Below are 20,783 nucleotides of genomic sequence, written 5' to 3'. Positions count from 1 at the left end.
CGCAAAGATGATGGCCTCACTCACCATGGCCCTGGCACTAGCAGCCATGATTCAAAGAATCCTTTTGGGTCGCTGGAGCTGATACCGGCCGATCATCCACCCGCGATACTGTATGCGAGACCGTGTACACCGTGCCTTTCAAATATGAATTCAACGTAGTCTGCGGCGCCTGGCGCTTGTGGATCATACATTCATAGCACGTGCCGCAGGTCGGCGGACCGTCGGAGCCGTCAGCATGGCACAGCTATGCACCAAGCATCTGCCCCTCAAAGCATCTCACACTGCCTGAAGTGACTGGCCCCGCTCGTCACGAACGTCCTACGCCGAAAATGCCCCCGGCGCTCCTGGTACGGACTCCAGTCAAGTGATGGCATGTGAGGGCGTGCTGGGCTGTCACTGCACGCGTATGGTAACACAGGTGACCTGCGGCGTGCACGAATGACCTCATTGTTCCGGCTGTCTGTGCTCCGTTGCGAGCTTGTTCTACGCGGCCGCGCCGCCCTCTCGTGATGAAACGAACGTTCTTATTTCAATCACAATCTCCTTGTAGTGTGACGTCAGCATCGCTACTCGACTCTCTAACCAACATAACGCCTGGCAAGATAGCGCCAAACAACCACAGGTTCCATAGTCATATATTGTGCGGGCGCTTCGTCCACGAATACATGCCCTGCCTGCCCGGTGGGGCGCCTAATTTAGCGAAATCACGAACATAGCTCTAAAGCTGTATACATCGAACTGAACTACCCAAAGTCCTGAAAGAAAGTCGTTCGCCATTGATCAGCTCACAGAGAAGTTAAGCCACCTCAGATAGTCTTAAACTTAAACTCCGCGGGTCAGCTTCGACTCGCGTCCGGGACTTAGGCTACTCAGCTTAGCGTCAAACCAGGGTCATGCATTAGCACCACGGGGTTTCCTTTTCACGCCTTATCGGAATTCGGTTAGACTGGCAGACGGCTGAGGGTGTTCGCCCTCAGAAGTTCAGGCCTCCAGAAATCAGCACGGTCTTGCTCTTCTTGCCTTTTCTTCCCTTGGGCTTGGTCGCCGCGGTGGCGCCTGCAACATGGACTATTATCAGGATAAGTGGGAGTCGGCGGAGAAGTACGGATGGGCCATGCAACACACAAAACAATCTGGGAAATAATAAAAAACCATCTGAAGTGCAAGGTTTTCAAGTCCACAGCTCACCTTCCTGCGCACATTCCAAAACTGGCTCAGGCGATGATCGCAAGAAGGCATGCAATAAAATGCAGCAGCTGTGTTCAGTGCTGGTTCCCTGAACTGCCGAGGACAGCGAAATGTGGTACCAAAAAGGTACGGACGTGAAAAGAAAGCATGTAAGCATTGCTCACCAGCTTAAAAAAACAGCCAGCGTCAGAACGGCGCATCGCTAGCCTTCCCACAGCACTGCTCTGAAGTGAGATGCGTCCGAGCGAGTGTGCACACGCAGACCCGTCATGGCACGTTAGCACCCGCACTGACCTTCACCGCCGCGACCGTGGTCGACCCGCTCCAGGGCGGCGGCCAGGTCGGCCGACCAGCTGTCGCTGTAGCTGGGCGCCGCGCCCGGCTCCTCTGGGCGCACGTCGCCTGCCGGCGCGGCGCTCGCGGCGGCAGCGGCGGCGGCGGCCGGCCTAGCGGCGCTGGGCCAGGCGCCGGTGCGGCGCGCTCCCTGCGAGCGCAGCAGCTGTGCGAACGACGGCGTCGCCGCCGCCGCCGCCGCCTCGCCCAGCTCAGTCGGCTCCTCGACGGCCGGCTCCGACAGCAGCGGCGGCGGCGGGGACGGCGGCCGCTGCTCGGCCACCGGGAAGGCCGCGTCGTAGACGGCGTCGGCCGGCCGTGCGCGCCGCTCGTCCTGGCGCAGTCGCCTCTCGTGCTGCCGCTCGCGCCGGTGCTTGTCACGACGGCGCTGCTCGCGTTTCCTGATCTGGTCTGTGGGCGACGGGCGGCAGCTGTCGGTCCTCGGCTCAAGCGCGGCGAACCCTTCGGTGAACGGCGTTTAGACTAGGCCCGCCAAATACTGTAAGGGGTTACAATGACCCTAAAAACGAATAGCGGGTGAAACAACGTGACGAACTCTTTACCCACTCAATGTGCGATTGTCATTCGTTGCAGCTGCTACAATACAGCGCTGCAACGGCAACAGCAACCGCCTTTCTGTACCAAAGGTCAATTATCATGCAACGACTATGCGAGCTGCATGGACTCAACACTTTGGATGTGACAAAGCACAACACAAAACAAGACATGACACAAACAGCAGCGATCGTTTCTCAGCTTACCTGCTACGAATATTTAGAAAACAATCCCACTCTGCATGCCTTACATGTCGCCCTCCAAACCGTTACGCGATGAATACAGAAACTGTGACAACTCACACCGCACGTCGTAGAACTTGCTCCAGTTCGCTCTACACCGGTAACCAGGCCAGCGACCAATGTACCTCTGAACTGGCGTCACTATGCCAGCATTACCTTTGGAGGTGCTAACAGTGCTCCTGCTACACAATACGCCTCTGAAGAGGGCCAACAGCAGCGAGATGTCGCTCACATTTCTCCACACAATGACGGTGTCACCAGTCCACTACACCCCTGAGGAGACTGGCAACATCGCTGCACCGCTTTGTCTTACGATGGTGCCGAAACACCACCATATGCCCCCAAGCCACCGACGGCGCAGTGCCACCCACTAGCGTGCTTCCGAGACCAGCGGCGGCGGCGACGGCGGCAGCGGCGCACTAGCGTACCTCTGAAGAGACTGACGGTGTCGGCCGACACGTCCGGCGGCCGCAGACGGACCTCCACCACCTGCAGCTGAGCGGTCAGTGGCAGGTGGCGCAGGCTGCGCAACCGCTGCCGGAAGCCGGCCGTCATCGTCACGGCGTCCACGTCCACCAGCTGGGCGGTGAGGCGGCGCGGGCAGCGCTCCCACGTGCCGTGCTCCTCCAGCAGCATGCGGCAGTTGAGCGCGTGCAGGTACACCGGGTCGCCGCCCTCCGCTGCCAGCCGGGGGCGAGTTAGGGACGGCCGCGACGCGGCGGTCAGGGCTGGGACAGCTTGGTGAGGATATAATGTGACAACTGCGCTGCTCTGGACATCGATGAATAGGTCGAGACAGGAGACAACATGCACCTGTGGCTACAGATAGAGCTGGTACAGCACCACCAAGACTCAGCTCTTGTTTGGTGTCAGATAGGTAACCCTTGTGGCGACGCCACTAATTCTTGTATGGAGATCAGTTACACGAGCCTCTATCGATAGGACCCGCTGACCTTTTCTCCTCAGTTCATGTTCCAAGGCTTAACTATCGACCAGTTTACCGCGCATTCAGGTCGTACTCAACACCCTGGTAGACGCTGTCCACACAAACGCCTGACATTGTCCAATCCCAAACTTCCGTCCCCACATGACGGGCAGCACAGACCGACACTCCGCGCAGCCGCTCTGCGGCCCGGCGCACCGCCCCGGCCCAGTTCCCAGTGGCCCCACTGACCTTGATAGTAGTAGAGTGGCTGGTCGTGGTCGTCGCGGCGCGGCTCCGCGGCCGGCACCTCCAGGTCGGCGACCGTCACCTCGCCGCCGGACGCCTCGCTGACCGAGCGCTGGCGCACCGAGCCGTCGCCGGCCGGCGGCGGCGGCGAGACGGCCGGCGCCTGCGCCTCCGCCTCCGCCTCCACCTGCTCCACTGTACGCTCGTCGAACGCCGACTGGTAAACGACGGTGTCGGCGGCAGCGGCCGTGGGCAGCGGCGTGACGAGCTCGCGCGCCGTCGCCGGGTCAGGCCGCTGCGGCCGGGCGCGGCTGGCGGCGGCGCGCTCGGCCATGACCACCTCCTGCTCAGCCAGCTGACTGAGTGCCTGCTCCACGAAGCAGGCCTCCGGCTCGTGGCGCAGCTCCGCTAGCTGGCGCTCCAGTGCGGCGCGCTCCGGCGCCAGGATCTCAGACGTTACCTGGCGAGGCCGGACGAGGCGTTACACATGGGGCCCGTGGACGAGGTAAAGACGAGAGATGCCACACGGCCACAAAGTCCGAACTGGTGATATCTGCGACAAGGTGGGACAATGCCATTCAGGATATGTTATTTGGAGGGTCCTGCCAGTTGTGCAAATACAACACTCCATGCATCATGGACTAGGATTCCAGTGAAAACCGTGCGCTGCAGGGAGATCAGTTATGTGAGTCATTAGCAGCGCGACCCACTGACCACATCTCTCACATTGATGTTCCAGGGTTTAATTATCGACCAGCCCACAGTACAAGCAGGTCGTACTCAACGCACTGGAAAACGCCGCCCACGCGTATGTCCACGCCCGAAGCTACCTCAGCCTTCGCTCCGAAGATGCAGCCGGCGGCTGCCCACTGCGTGGCGCCGCCGCCCGCACTTACCTGTTCGGGGGAGACCATGATCAGCTTGGCCAGGCGCAGCTTGCTCTCGGGATCGGCCAGCGTGATGATCTCCTCCCAGGGCTGCTGCTCGTCGGCCGGCTGGCCGAGCAACGAGAGTCGCTGGCGGCGCATCAGTCGGAAGGTGACCGTGTCGCCGAGTCGCGCCGGCGTCCGCGCCAGCAGCCGGCAGCGGCGCACCTGGTCCGGGTGCACCGGCTCTTCGCAGATGGGACACTTGCGGCTGGCCTGGTCCGACAGAGCCAGGTAGTGCAGTAGGCACGCGCAGCAATAGGTGTGGCCGCAGCGCGTGATGCGCGGCACCGTCGGCGGGTACAGGCAGATGGGGCACGTAGTGGGCTCCTCCTCGCGCAGCCACACCTGCTCCACGCACGCCCAGTCCACCAGCCGGTCCGGGTCGCCAAGGTTGGCCGCGTAGTTGGCGTCATCGCGCACCAGCAGCTGGCACCTGCCGGCAGCGCACAGTCCGTCAGCAGCCCGCTCACGGCCTGCCTGACTCCATACCACACTGGCAGTGTTCTGAAAAGAACCGCACTCCACATACAACTGTGAGCAGCACACGAGCATCAGCACGCCTGCCAATGGACCAGTGTCGACGCCAGCGTCGGGCCGCACAGCCGACGCAGCGTCTGCCGGCGGCTCACCTGGCCTGCAGGTACTGCTCCTTGACATGTCTCGGCCGGAAGACGCGCGACGCCGGCCAGTGCGGCCGCTCGTGCTGCTGGTTCGACCGTTGCTGGTGCCACTGCGAGCTCGAATAACGCTCAGCGTGAGCGTCGCGCGCCGCCTCGCACCGGAAGTTCACCAGGTAGCTGGCGTCCAGGTACCCCTTCTTGCTACCCTTACTGAATACGGAGCTAGCTTCGGCCGCGTGAGCTACCTGCGGGCGGAGGCAATCTGCTGTACGGACCTGGCGGCTGTCCAGCAGGGGAGATAGATATGACAACAATGCATTGGCACTGTGCATTTTTTGTCATTCACGACCATCCAACAGCTCCTTTGAGCTGATCTTTTGGTACAATAATACTTTCAAGACTTGGCTTGTATGTTCAATACCTATCCTAACCAAATGCAATCCCTAAACTAAAATGGACAACCGAGCTCAAGCAATGCAACTAACATAACCCTGTGTCTTATTAATGGCTATGGTCCTGTTGCGATTTTTGGGACTTGACGAGCATGAAAGCCCTTGTCTGGATTGCTGTCAATGCAATTATTTGCTCAATGCGTCTGACAGAACATTTGGGGATGATTAAGATATCCACCCAGCAGGCCAATGCTAAACTATGTCACACACATCGCGCCTTTAAGTGCTGGCCTTCACAACTGGGAAGACAAGTGAAGCATTACATCGCGGGATAAAGCTCTACACTCCAATCTGAAACACGAGCAGCTGATGCATCCCTCCAGGATCAAAAGTACTGCCGCACTGATGCTTTGTGCTCAGCAGCACCACAGGATGTGGCGCTGGCTGGGGCTGCATGGTGCCACTGGCGACTTTGCCCCCGCAGCTCAGCACCTGTTCTCGATGACTGTGTTCAGCGCCAGAAGCGGCCTGGCCGCGCTCTCTGGGCCGCCTGTCCACGCCCTGCCGGTACCGCTGCGGAGCCGGCCGCCCCACAGGCTGAGGCCGACGGCCACGTCCATTTCGAGGGCTTGCATTATACTCTGCAACGGACAATGGCAATGTATGTGTCAGAGGGACTGCATACTTTTTCATATGCTGGACACATTAAGGGGACCTTTCCCACAATGAACACAGTTCCCTGAATTTCACCTTAACCATAGGTTGAACACAGCAAAACTCTCCAATTGGTTTTAATGATTCGCCTCCTCGTGACTGACTTGTCAAGGGCATAATATTCTGCTCGCAGTTATGCCTTGAACAGATTTGTAAACATTTGGAGGGAAGCTGCATAGAAATGGGCATCACAAGTATGAAGGACATATTTGTACTCTTCCAGAGCTGCCATGTGGTTGGATTTTTGGCCACTTCCTGGTATCCAAAGTACAAAAATGTTATGGGAGCTGCAGACTTAAACCATGTTAAATTTGTCACTTATGGGTGTGAAATTAAAGCTGGTAATTCAGGCTTTACAAAAATACCCTTTGAAGTTGAAAAACGTTGCTATAAATGGCCAAAAACTGTTCGGAGACAGCCATCTCACTCCGGCAAAAACACCAGGACACCAGAGCAACATGAACCCATAACTTAGGCCCGGCAACTTAAGGAGAGGGGTTTATTAGGACAAAACATCAATTAATTGTGACATAAGTTATCAAATTTCACAATGATATCAGCTAAAGCACATCAAAATCCATAAAGACCTTGCATTATCCGCCGGAGTCAGCGAAGCGACTGACTCCAATCCCTTTTGGCCGGCCTACACCGGTCTGTCAGGTATTGTACTTGCCCTGGCTCGGTAAAGCGGTTAAGAGTGCGGTCTGTCTCTATTGTTTGGGTGGGATGTGCAGGGCCTTGCATGTTGACTGGGAGTGGGAAGGTGGAGGCATGAATGTTTGGCTGTTTTTAACACCAGTAAGCTGGTGGAGCATGCGTAGCGTGACCATGGTGGGCGTGAGTAGCGTAATCATGGTGGAGTATGAGTAGGTGGCTGTCTGTGGCATGTTCATGTGCATTTTTTGTGTACCATTTTTGTCTGGATACGCTTATCATACCCATGCTCCGTTTTGGAGGGTGCATAAGCCCCGTGTGTAGCACCCCCCCATTTTGGTGATTGTACAAGCCTGATGCGTCCAATGTATATGCACACGTGTTTCACAGTGCAGAGCATAAGCCTGTGTTGTCTCAGTGTGCCATGTTCAATCTTATGTTTTCTTTCATTTAAAGTGCTTTTACATGAATTGCTGTATATGAAAAGTGGCACTTTTGTTGAGTGCCATCCATTGTACTCTTATCTCTCAAAGATACCTTACAAAAATAACACTACACAAATAGAGGAAAGTGGTGTTACTGGTAATGTCACAGCTTGCCGATGGTAATATCACAGGTTGTAAATGGTAACGTCACAGGCTGCCAATTGGAGCACCACACTTTGTCAATGGCAATGTCACTATCCACATCACCCAAGCAACATGCAAAATTTGGTACTGAGTAAGTGACAGCCCTCAAAATAAAGCATGGTTGTTATTCCTGGATTTTCCTGGGCAAATGAAAACAAGCCCTGGAAGAAGAGCAGTGGGGTTATACAAAACAACAAGGTCCTGGTCCACCCACTCCAGGCAGCTTTACACTGTAATTGTTTAAACTCAGTGCTCCTAAACAAGGGAGAAAACAATTTCCCACCCTGGACCAATTGTTTTTTGTTCCCACAATAATTCATCACTCCAATCGCAAACTGACCTGATGCTGGCAGAACCACATGTGAAAACTGCCAGCTTTCTTTAGTTTTAGGATTCCAATTGCAATGACAGTTAAATCAAATATGCTGAACTGCCTCAATTTGGAAAAAAATCTGGGACAGTCTTCAAGCCTCAGTTAGGAAGATGATGATGGTAAACATGCAATCTTGAGAATTGGTCAATTGATGCTATTCTAGCCCCAAATAACACCAAATACCAACTAAAACCAGTAAACTACCTGGAATAGTCAAAAACATGGCCAGCACCTGACCAGTTGGCACCTGTAACTAGTTTCCAACTGGTCCAAGGTTATCAACCAGTTACTGACTAGACTTCCCATTGAATCCAAATCTAGTGCCCAACTGGTTCATCTTTCTACAGCTTGCAAACTAGCTGAGAACAAATTGACAAAATGGTAAAAAACAAATTTACAAGCCGGTTTTGAACTAGTCAGGAAACTAACCTATGAAAAGTTACAACTTGATGGAGACAGGCCAATGGTTCACAACCTCATGACCACCACACCACTATCGCACACACATTTACAGGAAGGCCATGAATACTGCTTCTCTATCCATGACGTGACCTTGACAGGTCATGTCACTTGACAGGTCAAACATTTCCAGAGTTCACAGCTAAGATATGGACCAGGAAACTTTATCATGTATAATGCCTTGTCAGTGATAACTAGCACACTCCCTGCGGGGACTGTCATGATGGAGTGACATCACTGCTGACAGCTGACAGAGTAACAACTTCTTTCAACCCAGTGAGTTTTGATGCAGTGCCAATTCAACTGCTGATAAATGCAACATGGAATAATGTATGTAGAATGACAGGCAGTTATCCAAATGTGCCACTACCTTTGTTACACAGCAGCTTTACATCAGCATATAACTATATAAGATGACTTCTTGAGACAACAGCAAATTTATACAATCACCCATAAAAAGATAAGTATTATTTCATGCCATTAAGAAACATTAAGCACATCACAATAGCAAAAAATGGTGCTGGACACTAACTGGTCATCAAGTTAGTTAAGCATGGCAAAGAGTCCCCCCCCCCCTCCCATCCAAGTTTAATTTCAAGAGACTAACTTTACCAAATGTCCAAGCACAGTTGCTGTGGAGGGTGGAGTGGCAATCTCCTAAGATATGGTTGCTGTCAAGGGTGGGGTGGCGGATCTCCTAACAAACTTAATCCTAAAAAACACATCCCCAATTGTAAGGCAGGCCTTATTATGTGAGAACCAACAATTGGTGCTCACATTTCTCCTGGGCAATTTCCTCTGCTCAGGCTGACATGCTGACATTACACACCAAAACAATGCATTGAGTGTCATATTGCACATCATTTCATATATGCTGTATGCTTAAGCATCATTATGCCATAACAAACATGCAATATATTGGCAAAATAAGACATTGTATGCTGAGCTGGACAATAAACAAATCACAACCTTGAAAGCAAGCATTCACCCACAAATTGATGTATGTTGGCTTCATTCATGGCTGCACCCCAGCATTCTTACCAGGATTTAGCTTCGGTTTTGGCTCCAAATTACATTTTCCCAACGCAGCCAACTTGCCAGAATTTTTCTTCTCCATGCTTGGATCGTCTATCGGCATGAATAGCCAGTGAAAAGAAAGGAGACGGGAGACTGCAAACGCATGCAGATGCGTCGACACTTCCTTGGTAGAGCTTCATTTTAGTAAGCCATATTTGCGACGGTCGGTATTAAAAATGGTGAGCTGTGCTCGTATCAACAACTCGGCCTGCAGTCCGGGAGCTTGGAACAAACGAAAAACCCTTGGGTGGACGGGTCCCCCAAGAGTGATTCAAATAGGCGTATGCCGTATCAGCCTTCGCAAGCGTGGCCGTGCCACGCGGAATATATCCGCCTCCCGACTTCCGTTCGCAGCCCCCCAGCCGAATTCAATGGCTGACTTATGAACTTTTTGGCTAGTAGGATAATATTCGTATGCTAAAATTATACTACGTTACGAAAACTACTATGTATTGTATCACTCAATTCTGTGCATTCTGGCTGTATCAAGGATGTTTTGTAAGTAAAATGAATTTCTTGAGCTAAAAACTAATTAATGGTGAGTTGAAAAGTGTTTTTATCTCGAAATATTTTGCAAAGAACAACTATATAAAAAGCAAATATCTAGTAGCTATATCAATGCAGACGGACCGCAACACTTAGAAGCACTCAGTTTAGGCAGACTAACACTGAGCACAAATATCATAGTACTATTCCGGACCACGGGATTCTTCTTATTTGCGGTACCACAAAGATGATTAACATAAGGCAAGTTAAGATTATCCAAAATTAGTGGACAATTGTGCATTTTTAGGTGTGCAGCATGGCTACTCTTTCAATGTGACGTCATTCTGTTGTTTTATTCTGTGAAACATATACGGTGCCCTCAATAAGTCACAGGTTGTGGCATTGGCCTATACAAGTCTTTTATAGGTCAATGGGTTGTGGTGTCTCGCCCAAAGCCGATAGATTTCCTTATTCTCCGGGATATTGCACGCTTGAAACAATTTTTGATCAGAGAGCACGGGATGTTTCAGGTCGAAGCTTGTCCTGTATTAAAACCACCGATAAAATGTGCCTTGCCCCAGTAGCTCATAGTTTTCAGACATTTCTGAGTTAATCTTTCGAGCTATGGGTCATTCAAGGAGAGCTTGCTGAGTTGGCACTATCCGAAATAAGTCTGACATTTTCTCCCCGGAAATGCGTCACCTTTTTACCTGTTTGCGCACGATCATCACGTGGTCTGACATAACCTGAACAAGCGACAGCACCTCCCGTGAAGAAATCCTGGATCTGCCCCTGTGAGCATGGCATCGGAGTTAGCACTTTTCTCCCTTTTGCCATCGAAACAATTGACAAAATTTTATGTAATTCTGAGCTCCCACGTTTTACATCCTATTAGTTCTTGGGCTCCAGAAGATTGGGGAAAGGGGAAATTGAACATTGGGGGGGGGGGGGGGGAGGAGGCGTGGTCCACCTAAAGTAAAGCAAATTGACACCTGGGAATAGAACTGCATCTTGCAGTCGCGCCTGGGTCGTCTGAGCCGTATTTTGGGTCGGTCAGTGGGAACCACGGTTCGTCGTCGGTAAATTAAAATAGCAGATAAGGTGTGAATCCCGTACCGCGCTCTCCACGGTGTGTTTATTGGCGTCTTGACCTAAAGAAAACTAATTAACAAGCACTGGTGAGCTATGAATAGGCATATACGTCGGAGTTATATAATTGCTAGCGATTTTAAGTTGCGACAGCTAGTACTGAAATATCCTGATGCTTTTACTACACCCATCTCTACCACAATTTGTTTTTGAAATCCGAGGCGGGAAGTGGCGCGGCATTGGCGGCGGGCTAGTTTTAAAGGCGGAAAATACCCGGACTGGGTACGTTCTGCAGCGTTCTGCGGTATTGTTACACGGGATCGGCAAGATTTTCGCAGGCTGCTTCGTAGGAAGGTTCGTATTTCTTTGAGTGAAAAGGGGCGGGTTGTTTGAACGAAACATTGGATTGGTTGGTGGGCGCCTACCTTCCTAAGGACATATCCAAAAGTGGTTTTGCCGTTCTCACAGTTTGATGCACCAGCAAAGGTGGTGCAATATGATCTCTGCAGCCAGCAGGCGCTAAAACCCCATTAACATCAGCAAAGACATGACTAGATATTGTGGAGTCTTACTGCAAACCTGTAGACATCGCAATCTTTGTTTACTTACCTGAATGTGGTTTGTATCATTACTGTGCATTGTTCATACAAAGGCAGCATTGTTTGCCATTAAAAGCAAAAATATTTACAAAGCTGTGAGTGTGATGCACACACACATATATATATATATATATATATATATATATATATATATATACATATATATATATGTATGCTACACTATCACTATCACCATATTTGTTTCAAAAATGACAAGTGATTACAAAACAGGTGGATGTGGTTTGGTGGTATGGGGATTGACCTCAGTGGATCTAGAAGAACATATGTAGTGTGTTGCATAAGTGAGGCTTCAGAATATGAGGTTTTACTTCATGTTGGCAAAACAGGTCATGCTTAGCATTTCAGCACCTAACTTAGGCTTCATCAGAGCAATCAAAATTAAACAAGCAATTTGATTTGAGATGGGTGAAAATAGACCACTTGCATTTTTATATAAATGATTGAAGAGTTCAGTGTAATCCTGAGTTTGATAATTGCCAGTGGGGCAGAGCACAGGTGTGGCACAGACATCTTTTACATTGGAGATATTTTTGTGGACTGGGCACAGTTACCCTGTGTCCAGCCTCACCTGCAGTGCAGTGTGGCAGCTTTTCCAGTGGCATGCCTGTGCTACACATTTCACATAATGGAGGTATTTTATTCTCCTGGTGGGGTAGGGGCTAAGTTGTTTGGTTGAGCCTCAATGCTAGCCATGAAGTGTGCTTAAACCAACAAAGTGTATGCTTGATGATGTACATAAGTGCATTCAGGTGCACTCGAGATTCCAAGTTAGGTGCATTTCAAATGGTTCAGTGAAGGGTATATTGGCATGGCCATTTAATATGATTATGACAGAACTGGTTAACATTTTCCTGCCCACATTTTTATTATACATGTAACTTGCAAAGCTCTCATGTTGTGGCTGAAATTTATCTAAAAGTGTACCTGAAACCCATGTGTACTGAATGAAAGTTTACAAAAATGCCCATCACTACACATGGAGCTGTGCCCTCAGATTTCAGGTCACCAGATTGGCAGTTGTCAGATGAAGTTGCATTCATTAAATGGCCCATGCCCACACTGATGCTACACCAGTTTTGAAGGCTGGTAGCTTCAGGCATGTAACACCAGATTTGAAAATTAAATATGCTGTTTCAGCTAATGGCACACACAGGTCCACAAAATTGGGCATTACACCCATGTCAGTTGGTATCATTTCAGATGGCAAATAAGTTCTGGGTTGGTTGACTATGGAGGCAAAGTAGTGTGATTGTGCACACAACCAGATAACGAAGTGCATTCTCAGAATGACCACTGTACACTAGAATCAAGAAGGATTGTTTTTGCAGGTCTCACACATTGTAGGCTCACAAAGTGTTACCCAAATGTTGATACATTTTACTTTTGCATGACAGCATGGGCTGAATGGGTCAGATTGAACAGTGTATGTCGACGTGGTCGGCGCGGTCGCCACATTTTCTGCGTGTCAACATCGGTGCGGCCACTTGTCCAATGCCTTTGCCATCATCCGATTAAAAACTCGCTGGTGTTTCGTCCATCTCACACTGCATTGGTCATAAGGAAGCTGTACCCTGCATTGGTCGATCTAGTTGATCTTCTTGTCTCCCGTGTCTTTTCCGACGAATGTGCTGCGAAACCTCGCGTGACGGAAGGGCCAAAGCGTTCGTCCCAGTGTGTTATTGTGTTGACTATTCGGTGATCACCGAATGTCTTATGATTGACGGCTGGGCTGAGAATGCCAGTGCCACGCTCTTCCGCGCGGGCCGCACCATCGCTGCTCCGTCGCCTAGCCGCCGCCAGACGCCCCCGCCTCCCGTGCCACTCGCCCGTGCCCTTTCCTAATTCTCCCATGGCACCTGCGGCAGCGGCGGCCGGCGGCGGCGGCGGCGGCGCCAGACGGTATTGATCGCGGAGATGGGACGAGCCGGGCGGGAAGGTGACCGCGGCGCGCCGGCAGTGACCCTGGCGCGGTCAGGGCCTCCGCTCCGGCCACGCCGGGCCCGCCGCGCCCGGCAGGGTCAAGGTCGTCGCCGCAGCCGGCCTCCGTCAGCGTGTTGTGTGGTGGTGCGGCATCAGTCGCTGCCGGTCTCTACATGTTTCGCGACTCGGAAAATTGGCTTTTCTGGGCGTGTCCGTGATTTGCTGTGGTGAAGGCTGTGAATCATGTCAGTCCAAAGCTGTTTTGAGGTAAGACGTGGGACGTGCCGCAAGTCCATGTGTATGCGAACTTTGGCCAGTGGAGCCGTCGCCCCCTCCCCCTCCCCAGAATCTCCGATTGCAGCGCTCGTTGGCTACGCCACCATGTTCCGGATGCCGTGCTGCGGTCGTGGTGTGACGCCGTCGTGCCTCCCCTGTCATGTGCTGTGGCCGTGGTGTGACGCCGATGCCGTGCCCCCCGCCCCCGCCCCTGTCATGTGCTGTGGCCGTGGTGTGACGCCGGTGCCGTGCCCCCCCCCCCCCTCGCCCCTGTCGTGTGCTGCGGCCGTGGCGTGACGCCGATGTCGTGCCCCTTCCCCCATCGTGTTCTGCGGCCGTGGTGTGACCCCTCCGCTTTGCCTCCCCTGTCGTGTGCTGCGGACGTGGTGTGACACTTCTCTCTGTCGCCAGATGTCGGATGAGAACCGGCCGGAGGCCGCGTCACAGCGGCGCACGGCGCCCTACCCCGCCGGCCTCAAACTGGCCGCCGTCGCCGACCGACCTGTCCTGAAGGAGACCAACCGCGGCCCGAACGCTCAGGTCAGTGGCCGACGCCAGGTCGCCGACCTGTGGAGGTCGGTGGCCGACCCCAGCTCGCCGACCTGTGTCATGAAGTGACCTGCGGAGCCGGGGACAGCCCGACTCAGGACGATAGGATGTACGAGCACTCATGGAAGGGCTCCGGCGCGCGCTGACCCGTGCTGGAGGTCAACTGAGGTCGGAACGACAGGATAAGCGACAGTAACTTGCTGCCGTTTTGCCTTGTATCATGAATATGACTATTCCACCTCTTTGTGATAAGGCTGCTGTCGTAGAAAGCCGATGCGATGGAGGCTGAGTCTTTATACCTAGGGACAGTTGGTTGGGCTCCGGAACAACGCTTTCGTGCTTGGCAAAAAAGGTTCTTGCCGCAGTCATTTTCCAGATGACATCTGTTTTTGATTACATGCATTTTCGTTGCCAGGCCCATCAGAACTGAACGGATATTCTTAACAATAACTCGTGTCATTACTTAGGCTTTCTGGTAGCTGGTAAATAAAAATGCTTCATGCCGTTCGGCGGCCAAATCGGGCTGGTTTGGACATTCTCCAGTAAGCGGCCCTTTGTGGCGGCAGATCAGCAGGCCCGCTCTGATGACAGGCGTAAACAAGGCCCAGGTGGTACGGGGGCTGGTCCGTTCCCTTTGTTTCGTCTGAGATGTGATCTTTCTTCAAATATTTCCGTATGTGAAGTGTTCAAAGTAGAGTCTTCAAACAAGGCCTAGTACTTGAGTGTTTGCGTAAGCTCCCAGGAGAATGTATCGGTGTGACTAGTGGTGCCATGTCCACATCTGGGCCGGCCTCCTCCCTCCCCACTCTCGTCCAGGCCGCCCACGCATGGCTGGCAAGTTCGCGCACACCCGGCCCACACTCGAGTTCAAAGCGTCATTGGGGCCGCGTCCACGCCGCTGCCGAGCTGCTCCGGCTGGCCGTGCAGGGCGGCGTCGGCGGCGCGCGAGCCGACCGCGTGGGCTTGCCTGCGCCAGGACGCTGCCCGGCGCAATCAACTCGTTAAGCGAGGTCTGGACTCTGTTGAGCATATTTGTGCGGTTGGCGGTGATGATTGACGACTAAGCTTCAACTGGACCTGCCCGTCGAGGAACTGCATCCGTCGCAGAATCATGTAGCTTGCGCGATCCACCGAATCAGCAACTCAAGGCGAGTGTGTCTTCTGAAGTGAAGCTGCGTGGGCGGACGGGTATGGCGGATGTTCTGGCTCGTGGGCGGACGGGAGTTAAAAAGCAAGGCTTAGCCTTAGTAGCCCCGGACGGCGCGGCGCAACGGCAGCGCCACGGCAGCCCCGGAGCGGCGCCACGCAGTGAATCAGTTCCATGGCGGCAACGGCAGCACCACAGCAGCCCCGGAGCGGCGCCACGCAGTGAATCAGTTCCCATGGCGGCAACGGCAGCACCACAGCAGCTCCGGAGCGGCGCCACACAGTGAATCAGCTCCACGGCGGCAACGGCAGCACCACAGCAGCCCCGGAGCGGCGCCACTCGGTGAATCAGTTCCATGGCGGCAACGGCAGCACCACAGCAGCCCCGGAGCGGCGCCACACAGTAAATCAGCTCCACGGCCGCAACAGTAACGCCGCGGCGGGCTGCAGGCGGAGGGGAGCCACGCAGGATGTGAAAAAGGCAGCCACCTTCGGTCCTAAGCGCAGCCGTTTGAATGGGGCGCTGCAGCCTGATAAGCCCCGTCGCCACATCGTCATCACGCCCAGCTGGGCGATCGGACCGCCACACGCTCGAACGGGCCGCGGCCAGCGTCAGCTCTGATGAACAGGCCGGCGGTAGCCAGCGTCTGCCCTGGTGAACAGGCCGGAGGAAGCCAGTGTCTGCTCTGGTGAACAGGCCGGCGGCAGCCAGCGTCTGCCCTGGTGAACAGGCCGGCCGCGGCCAGCGTCAGCTCTGATGAACAGGCCGGCGGCAGCCAGCGTCTGCTGTGGTGAACAGGCCGGCGGCAGCCGGTGTCTGCTCTGGTGAACAGGCCGGCGGCAGCCAGCGTCGGCTCGCTGTAAAGGGAGTATGCTACCTTTGGGGCATATTACAGAAACATACTCTGGTGAAACCTCAGGACTAGTTACGTGTAATAACAGAAGTGCGGTGACACTGCAGCACCGACAAGATCTGATGAAATTATTAGTAACTATTTTCGAGTCCAAATTGCGCTTATCAACGTTTTGTCACAACACCACACTTTTGTCTTTGTTGGCCCTTAGTGTAACCTGAGTCAACGGTGGTTGACAACGATGAAATCTGCTGAGGGCCGTCGCCAGCTGTTACGAACCTGCACATTGCTTGTGCTGAAAAGTGGTTCCTCTTCTGGCGTGAATGACGTCAGTACAAATGAACGTGCGTGATTGTTACAGCGGGCGCAACCATTTGCCAAGAAACGCATTGGTTGAAGTTTGAACCAGCGGGTCATTATAGAACGTGTAATGCGTCTGTTTCCCAGTGCGAAAGTACGCTTCGAAGAGAACCGCTGTGCCAAACGCCATGTGGGAGAAATCAAAACCATAGCATGAAGTTTCGCCCAATTCGCGTGATGACGGCTCCATTTTTGTATGCATTTATCTCCGAACAGAATGCTCCAAGGTTTCGTAGCATGTATTGCCTGATCACTTTGACCAATTAATGTACTGTAAACATGGCAAAACAAACGTTGGAAAAGGAAGCAAAAGAAGAGTGTTAATTTCATAATGATAAACGCGCAGGTCCAATGCTGTTTCTGTCGTGTAAGCGGCCATGTCAAATAGGAATTCCGAGTTGTTCAGGATTTACAGGAAACTAGTAGTACCGATCAAATTGAACGCGTCAGATCAACAGCGAGTCAAAAGAGACTTGCTGCTCTTCAGCTTAGCCGTTTATGCAGGAGTTTAAGGTGAAAAGTAGTTTTACGAGTGTAAGGTGTCCTGGTACAACGCACCCTTTCTGGCATACTGCTAAACCATACTTAACATTCTACCGAACCGTACATACAGTTTGACTGTTTTCACTTGCCATCTAGACGAGGTGGGAGTTTGCCCGATTTCATTAAATGGATGCCAGTTACAGATGCCAGGTGTCACTACACCACAGTTTATGAAACGCGTATTTCGAACATTTCGGCCATAATTGGTACGTGTCGTGTGGTCCAACGTAATCGCTTACGTCATGCCTGTCGGGCCGGCCTCCGGCGGAGCGCGTCCGGATGGGCCGTAGCTGTCCGGCGTCCCGAGCATCGATTGCCGGTGCTCTCATGGGGAGAGCGACGCTGGATTTGTCACACGTGGTAGGCGGATCATGCCGCCACAATGTGCGTCCAGTTGCAGTGTCGTACCCGATCGGGCTTCTGTCTAAGGCGGTCCGGTGCTGGCGAGTCCGTGGCTTGCGACGTACTGTGAGCTCAGGCGCTCGTCCGCGGCACGTGCCGATGCGATCGGGCTGTCCGTCCCGTCTGTTTTTTTTGTCGGCTAGCCACCGCGACGGCAAAGCCATGGCGGCACGACACCACACAAACCCAGAGTTAAAACAAACGTTAGTTCGAGCTCTTGGCAGAATGGTATTGTAGGAGAAACTTAGACCATTTCACTCGCATCACATGCATACACTGCCAATGTACGATTTGCATGAGCGCGTCTTTCAGTCCGGCGGGCCACACTCACTGTGAAGTGTTGTAATAATGACGCGTGAAGCATGCAAAATGCCCATAAGTATACTGTGTCGAATGTTCGGACATGAATGATTTAATTACATGTTGCCTACACCTATTCTCCGATCAAATCCTGGTCATTCCGCCGGTCGCAATAATGGCTCGAAATTAGGTGTGAGGCGCGCACTAAATGGGGCCTGTTGGTAGAACTCGAACACCAAGTCGAAGGATAGTTGCGGCCAGATAGCCTCGCGAACGCGGCACTTGCTTCAAATTCTTGTCAAACCCCAGTGCTTGTAGGGTTGAAATGATGTGAAAAATCAGCCCGGCTGGTCTCACCGTCCGATTGTCGAATTACAAACTTCACTGCCCATAACGCACACCGCTTCGTCCGGAAGATCGCGCCATTCATTTTTAGAACGGGGGGGGGGGGGGGGGAGGATGAAACGCTCCTTGCCGGTCTTACCTGAACTGTGTGAAAATGGCTCGTGATCCAAGGCCGTTTACCGTGACCGGCAGGCGATTCATCTGGTCGGCCCGGGTTGTGCCAAAATTCTCCAGAAAGTGTTTTGACATTTTAGTATTATGACACAAAATATTACGAGATTCAGCAGCCCATCGACTGCAACAAATCTCAACCGTTGTGGATATCGCGTCTGTTCTGCTGTACAAGCTTTTTTGGAAGTTGCGTTGTAAACGTCGCCATTAAGTCTTCAGAAAAGGCTTAATTAATATAATTTTTTAGAAATTTTAGATTTAATTAATAGAAAAAATAAAATTCGGATATTTGACGAAGAAATATCCGAATTGAGGAGCCACGCGTTACGTTGACGCATTGATGCAAAAACGGTTTTTTGTTAGCCCTTATTTTCTAAAGTGATCTCATGCCTTGGGTTGGGGTCAAAAACTGAAACTGGATTTTCGTCACGTTCTGGGGGAAAACTGACGCTTCATCTTGGACTCCATTGCGTGCGGCGAGGGGGCCTAGGAAAGGAGGTTGCGGGCGGCCTCTCACTCCCAGCCCATCCCCACCGTACAGCAGCAACCAGACCTGAGAACGCTCTGCGAACGCCCGTCTGGCCTGGGTGCGGGCGTGCATCGTGCGTGTTTGAGCCGTGCTGCCAGCCGGTGCGATGTGACGCGATCTCTGGCGGATCGCACGTCGAGTGGGTGAGGCCGCTACCTCCGGCTGCCGGTGAGGCGGACCGGCCGGCCGGCCGGCCGGCGCGGCGCTGACCCGACCGACCGTTGGCCGTTAGCGGCGCCACCGCCGCCGCCGCCCTTTGTGCGGCCCGGGCCGCGGGTTGGTGCTGCCGGCCGGCCGCCGCTCAGAGCTGCAGGGGCGGCGTCAGCCCGGCCGCGCTCGGCTGACTGGCCTGCGCGCCGGTGCCCGGCGGCCGCGCTCAGACGTTGCGTGTCTTGCGGCTTTGTGCGTGCGCCACACGTGCGTCGGCGGTGTCGCGTTTCCGCTCGTCGGCGGACGGCAGTCGAGCGCACGCGCGCGGCCGCCGGCGACGGCAGCCGAGCGCATCACTTCCGTGACCGCCGTCAGCTGAATTTGTTGACATCGCTGGCGTGGCGGGCCGGCGCCGAACGGCGGACGGGTGCGAATCTAGCCCGGTGCGTGCCGCCCCTGCGGCGCGGCGGGGCCGGCGGCCGGCGCCCGGTGCGCGGCGCGCGGCGCGTCGCTCGCCAGTCCGCCGCACAACCGGCGCTGGGGAGGAGGCGCGCTGGACAGGGTGCTCGCGTGACGGGCGGGGGCGTGCCGCGGCGCAGCCGAGCAGCCGGCGGGGCGGCGCTGAGTCAGCGGCGGCCGGTCAGTGGTCAGTGGTGAGGCGGCCGCCGCCCGCGCAGCCGCGCCGCCTGAGCAGCAGCCGAGGGCCGGCCGGCCGACTGTGGGACGCCGCAGGAAGGGTGCGAAAGGAGGTTGCCGGCCGGTGTGGACGTGGTGTGACCGACGGTGCGGCCCCGGACGACCCGTCAGCAGAGGGCTGGGCGCGGGGTCGAAGCGTGGGTGAGTTGATTGGGCTGCGGGGAGGGTCGGCAGGGACCGTGCAGCGATTGGCTTGCCGTATTCTGGCCTTTGATTGGCTAGATCGTTCACGTTGAAAGCTTGACGCGGAAGCCAACCGTGCGCATGTGATGGGGGCGGTCGGCTCCGGCACAGGGGCCGGAGCGGTCCGGGCAAGCTAGCGTTCGCCTGTTCTGGACGTTAACCAATGCGGCACGGTGAGCCTCGGCACGACAGGACTTGGTTGTCTATGAGCTCGGTCCGTTTGTGTGTATTGTGGCACGCTTGCTGGGGTGATGCTCTCACGTCTCAACCCGAGGGGATTTCCGTCGTATCTCCCTGGTCGGTCACCTGGGAAGTTAATCTCTACAAGTGTTTGTCCGATCGTACGTCAGATGACCGGGCACTCTGCACTGGGGCGACCGTTACACGGGCCGCTTCGGGGCCCTCCTGCAGGTCACGGCAGCTCCGGCTGCACCCGGCCTGGTCCGGCGCCACAGCTTGATGGCGTTGGAGGTCCGGCCGAAGCACCGGCCAGCCTCAGCGCGGCGATGACTCGTGCCGCGCGTGACATGGCACCCTGCCGAAACAAACAGACCACATCGCGCCGGGTGAAATCTCCTGCACGCGCCCCACCTTCGGCACGTCCGCCGGCTGCTCAGCGGGGGGTCGGCGGTGGGCGGTTATCGGCACACGTCGCACAGTCACCGGTCCGACCGCAACCCCCCAGCCCCGCCCCCTGTCCGGGGGCGGACCGGCAGGAGGCGGCCGCGGCCGCTGAACTGGCCCGCACCCGTACCGGGCGGTGCCGACCGGCAGTCCGGGTCGGCCCACCTGACCCGGCGCGGTCCGGTCCTGTCCGGCCGGTCGCAT

The 20,783-nt window shown here is 54.3% G+C and overlaps 2 protein-coding genes and 1 long non-coding RNA gene across 3 annotated transcripts in view; 1 reads left to right on the top strand and 2 right to left on the bottom strand.

Annotated features, from left to right (window-relative positions):
• Positions 1-621: 621 nt before the first annotated feature.
• On the bottom strand, positions 622-1,584 carry LOC119089491 (uncharacterized). The gene is made up of 2 exons (XR_005093150.1): positions 1,483-1,584; positions 622-1,056 (listed from the first exon to the last, which is right to left on the bottom strand). It is a non-coding gene; the product is annotated as an uncharacterized LOC119089491 (long non-coding RNA).
• A 130-nt stretch (positions 1,585-1,714) lies between these two features.
• On the bottom strand, positions 1,715-9,721 carry LOC119090099 (RING finger protein 10; the record flags this gene model as incomplete). Its single annotated transcript, XM_037212893.1, has 7 exons — positions 9,301-9,721; positions 5,923-6,071; positions 5,048-5,283; positions 4,386-4,851; positions 3,493-3,949; positions 2,747-2,998; positions 1,715-1,932 (listed from the first exon to the last, which is right to left on the bottom strand). Coding segments are annotated over exons 1-7 (1,875 nt in total), but the record flags the coding sequence as incomplete, so codon positions are not given.
• Positions 9,722-12,156: 2,435 nt separating this feature from the next.
• The window catches only part of LOC119090098 (proteoglycan 4), a 41,616-nt gene continuing 32,989 nt past the window's right edge, over positions 12,157-20,783 (top strand). Inside the window, exons 1-2 of the mRNA XM_037212892.1 lie at positions 12,157-12,162; positions 14,139-14,267. Of these exons, the coding sequence (XP_037068787.1) occupies positions 12,157-12,162; positions 14,139-14,267 (135 nt within the window). The remainder of the gene's footprint in view (positions 12,163-14,138; positions 14,268-20,783) is intronic.

Source organism: Pollicipes pollicipes, unplaced genomic scaffold, assembly GCF_011947565.3.
Source record: "Pollicipes pollicipes isolate AB1234 unplaced genomic scaffold, Ppol_2.1 Scaffold_3087;HRSCAF=3621_pilon_pilon_pilon, whole genome shotgun sequence".
NCBI classification, from domain to species: Eukaryota; Metazoa; Arthropoda; class Thecostraca; order Pollicipedomorpha; family Pollicipedidae; genus Pollicipes; species Pollicipes pollicipes.
This window is presented reverse-complemented; position numbering and strand designations above follow the sequence as displayed.